The sequence below is a fragment of the Mus pahari genome, chromosome 20, assembly GCF_900095145.1.
Source record: "Mus pahari chromosome 20, PAHARI_EIJ_v1.1, whole genome shotgun sequence".
Lineage (NCBI taxonomy): Eukaryota > Metazoa > Chordata > Mammalia > Rodentia > Muridae > Mus > Mus pahari.
The window spans coordinates 18,191,265-18,196,059 of NC_034609.1; the positions used below are offsets into that span (position 1 = coordinate 18,191,265).

The 4,795-nt window shown below is 42.8% G+C and overlaps 1 protein-coding gene across 1 annotated transcript in view; it reads right to left on the reverse strand.

Annotated features, from left to right (window-relative positions):
- Amfr (autocrine motility factor receptor) overlaps positions 1-1,478 on the reverse strand; it is a 24,502-nt gene extending 23,024 nt beyond the window's left edge. The window contains exon 1 of the mRNA XM_021220195.2: positions 1,360-1,478. Within this exon, the coding sequence (XP_021075854.1) occupies positions 1,360-1,422 (63 nt within the window). The 5' untranslated portion in view covers positions 1,423-1,478. The remainder of the gene's footprint in view (positions 1-1,359) is intronic.
- Between the last annotated feature and the right edge of the window lie 3,317 nt (positions 1,479-4,795).

Consider the following 4,795-nt stretch of genomic DNA (forward strand, 5'->3'; position numbering starts at 1 on the left):
GGCAGAGGCAGGTGGATTTCTGAATTCGAGGCCAGCCTGGTCTACAGAGTGAGTTCCAGGACAGCCAGAGCTATACAGAGAAACCCTGTCTCGAAAAACCAAAAAAAAAAAAAAAAAGAAAAAAGAAAAAAGAAAAAGAAAGAAACAACTCTCACTGACCTAAAACCTCTTTTTAACATTGGAGTATTTATTCCACTTTGGGTTCTCAGTGTCTTTGCCTCTAATATTACTCTTATTTCTTAAACTTTTAAGCACTCATGGAGCAAATCTATGTTAATTCTTTAGTCTTAGCTCAAAATAGTTCTGTTTTTGTTTTTTTGAGGGGGTGGGGGTGTTTCTGTGGTTTCTCTGTGTAGCCCTGGCTGTCCTGGGGCTTGCTTTGTAAACCAGGTTGACCTAGAACTCAAAGGTCCATCTACATCTGTCTCTCCAGTGCTGGAAAAATAGTTCTTCAAAATAGTTCTTAATAAACACTACTGGGTGGCATTCATCATAAAGCAAGCCAACAAAGAGCAGCAGAACAGATGTGGCCTAGACTGAAAAGGCTGATCTGGCCAATAGCAAAAGCTCCAAACCCTTGAAGCTAAGGTCTCTGTAAGGTTTGCCCTGGCAGCAAACACATTAGAGGAGACGAAGCACTGAGAACTAGCCGCTGACTCAGACAGCAGCCACCGGCCTGCTCCATGTTCAGCTCACAAAGAACCAAGGCTTTGAAGGAGGAGGACTTTTTAAGGAAAATCTGAAGACTGAAGTATGAAGAAGGGAGCTTCTGAGGCAGAAGTGGCAGTAACCCCAGCACTGGATGGCTGAGCTGTGAGGACTGCTGAGTTCAAGGACAGCCTGCTCTACAAAGCAAGTGCAGGCCACAGAACTACATAGCAAGGTCCTGTTTCAACAAAACAAAACCATGAAGAAATCGTTATAGTGGGACAGCCTGGCTACCCTGAGTACAGTTAAGCTGTGAGCACCAAGAGCCCCTGGGGAAACACATCCTAAAGTATCTACCTAGGGTAAAATTGTATGATGCCCCCAACTTAATTCAAGTGAATTAGAAATCTATGTAAATAAGTGACTCTAAGGACTGGGGAGATGATGGCTCAGTGTCCCAATCAGTAAGAGCCCAGCTGAAAAAGGAAGATGGAGAACAAGAAGACTTAAAATTCTCCTCTACACACGCCAAATACAGGTGAGTGCACTCAGACCCATGTGTGTCCATGCGTACACACATACATGTCAAACTAAAACATGAATCTGGATGAAGTACATGCAGGAGTTCTTTGTAGTGTACATGGAACTTTTCTATATGCTGGAAATATAACAGCATTTTAAACATTTATTTACAAGAATCTGATCGCTTACCTGTCTTTCACTCACTCGAAGAGGGCCAAACACAATACACTGGATAAGCTTAGCCACCAACATCAAAACACAGCAAGCAGTATTCACCAGAACCTGCACACGAACCAAAGAAAGGACGTTTAGTTCTGGTGAGACACAAACAGTGCACAGTTTCCGATGGCCTTTTTGGTTTTCTAACAGTGCAAACTAAGTGTTACTGAAGCTAAAGGGGCAGAGGCATGGGGTGGAGAAGCTCCGGCTCCACAGCTCATTGAGTCAGACCCCTGCCCCAGTGGGTGCCCTCCGAAGGCCACCTTCCTAGGACTTGACAGAACGCTATGGAAACTCCGTATTGTCTCTGTAAACCTGTATATGCCAAGTTTGGCATGATGGCACACCTGTAATCTACACACTACAAAGGCTGGGTCAGAAGGACTAAGAGCCCAGTCCACACACTGTCTCAATAAATAAGTAACCACAAAAAGGTATCCACCTTCATTTCCACATGAACTTTTAGATAGTTATGAGATAACTGCTCTATAAGTCACATCTCAGTAAAATCCAGAACTCAAAGATGCTGCCCTGACAAGTGGAAGAGGGTAGGATTATGGTATTAAAAAAAAATAAAATAAAAAGTCAGATAATGGAGAGGGACCACAAAATGGAAAGATATTCTGGGTACCAGTGCCAAAACCAAGGCCTTCTTCCACATTTATTGACAAAACTTTTGTGCTTTCTTCCTTTTATTTATTTTAAGATTTATTTATTATTATACATAAGCACACTGTAGCTGACTTCAGATGCACCAGAAGAGGGCGTCAGATCACATTACGGATGGTTGTGAGCCCCATGCTCTTACCTGCTGAGCCATCTCACCAGCCCAAAACTGTCTTCTTTAAAATAATTTAAAAATAGGTATTTTCAGACCTAAACAGCAAATGGGTAAGTCATAGTCCCCTTACTTTGGTCATTGCTATTGTTTTGAGACAGATTCTCATGTACCCCAGATTGGCCTTGAACTCCTTATTCTCCTGTCTCCAGGTCCTAAGCACTAGGATTATAACCTCATGTCACTGTGCCCACCTGGGGTATATAACGGAGGAAGGGAGAAAAGGAGGGTGAGGAAGGACAAGAGGGTATATGATGAAAGGGGCCTTTAGGAAAGCAAGCTCCCTCATCTCTCAGGTTCCCTCTATATCCCCACCACACACTCCTGTGGAAGAACACATACAGCAGCCCTGCCCGGTACAAAAAGAATAAATCTCACTTAGTTCTATTCTGTTACCTAATGGGGCCAGGAAGTAAGATATTTTTAAAGGATTAAAACAAAAATAGTTCCAATGGTGTGTTGGGGGGACTATTTGGAACTTAACTGGTCTAAAGTCACATGATCATAAAATCATTCAATTAATCAGGTAGAAAAAAACAGTTGATCAAAAATCCTACAGCCTTTTGACTCCTTATTAAGAACCCAGTTCAAAAACCTTTAATTCTAACACATCAGAGAGACTTTTGGAGGTAGGAGAGAGAGCATAAGTTGAACTTTTCAAAAAAAGATTTAAGAAAAATCATTTGTGCGCCTGGGTGCGTGCGTGCGTGACGTGTGCACTGGTGCCTGTGGAGACCAGAAGAGAGTGTTGGATCCCCTGGAGCCGAAGTTAGGAGCAGCTGTGAGCTACCATGTGGTTGCTGGGAACTGAATTAGGTCCTTGTGGAAGGCAGAAAGTGCTCTTAACCGCTGAAGCATTCTCCCTCCCAGCCCTGCAAAGAGACTTTGTAATACATCATTTCTTAAGTCAAAAAACTTAAAAGCGCTTAACTGAAAATAGTAAAACTAAGTTTTGTTCATGACTCAGGTGCAGTGGGTTTTGGGTAGAGAAATAATGGAAGACTAAGTTTGAGTTCAAAGTCATAATCTTCATTTCTTTCCCCTATCCCTTGAGCTTTACTAAATGCACTGTATTTGTGTTTTAAACTCAAACGATGATATGTAAACCAGGAAAAAAAATCTGCTTTTAAAAAATATGTTCCAATTAAGCTGTTGGAGTTTAGTTGATGATCTTTGCCTGGTAAGTTGGTATGAGGGGTGTGGCAAAATACAATGGAGGCGCACCTGTTACAGGTCTACTTCAGCACCTTAAAAATGAGTATTGTCAGGTTTCTGGAAAAAAATATTTTTGAGATTTATTTTATTTTAAGTGTATAGGTGGTTTACCTGCATCTGTGTCTGGGTACCACTGGTGTGTGTGTGTGCAGTGCAGGGAGTTGGATGTCAGACGGGCAGCTGAGAGACACCACGTGAGTACTGGGAACTGAATGCCCTAGAAGAGTGGCCAGTGCTCTGAGTTACTGAGCCATCTCCCCAGCCCATTCCCCTTTATTAAGATTTTATTTTATATGAATTATACATGTGTGCCTGTGTACTCTCCAAGTGCCCATGGAAGTCAGGCATGGTAGATCCTGACTTCCATCCTGTGAACTGCCCAACAACATGTGCTGGGACCACACTGAAAGTTCCTTATAATCTTGGGGTTCCATCGCCCATATCTAAACATTTATATTTTAATCTAAATGGAAGACTTGAAAATTAGCCCATCACCTGGCAGTGGGGACACAAGCTTTTAATCCCAGCACTTGGGAGGCAGAGGCAGGCAGATCTCTGTGAGTTTTTGACCTGCCTGGTCTACAGAGTGAGTTCCAGGACAGCAAAAGCTACACAGAGAAAATATGTTTGTGTGGGGGGTGGGGTGGGGGGTGGGGATGAAATGTAGGATGTCTATAAAGAAAAACAGGGTTTGAAAAACTATGTGGAGCCTGGCCTGGGTCCAGACCTGTAATCCTAGCCATGTGAGAGGCTGAAGCAAGAGGCTGCACGTGCAGAGGTGGCCTGGGCTGCCTACCCAGACCGTGTCTCACAGAAAAGAAAGGGAAGGGGAAGGGAAGGAGGAGAGGGTCACCGGCAGGAAATGTATTTAAAAGAAATAACCTTTACAAGAACACCAAGGCAGCGGAGGATTGGAAAAACTAAAATACGTTTAAGGTTCTGAATTGTGCTTTCTTGTAATAGTTTAATGATTATCAACAATGAGCTACTCTACGTCTAATTTAAAAAAAAAAAAAAAAAAGTGCTGGGGCTGGGATGGCTCAGTGGGTAGAAGCTCTTGTTGCTCCTGCAGAGGCCTCACTTGGCTCCAGCCATCTGGCACTCCTGTTCCAGAGAATCCAATGACACCTTCCGAACTTCAAGGCACTAGGCAGGTGTGCAGTACACATTTCTATATGCAGGCAAAACACTCATACCCATTAAACAAATCTTCAAAAAATAATTAAAGAAAAAAGCCTTAACTTCACAAGTATTCAATATGACATCCCAATAAACACAGTAACTTCTCTATCTCAACTGAAAATGTAAATATTGAGTCAAGCATGGCGGCCCAGGCCTACAAGTCTATCACGG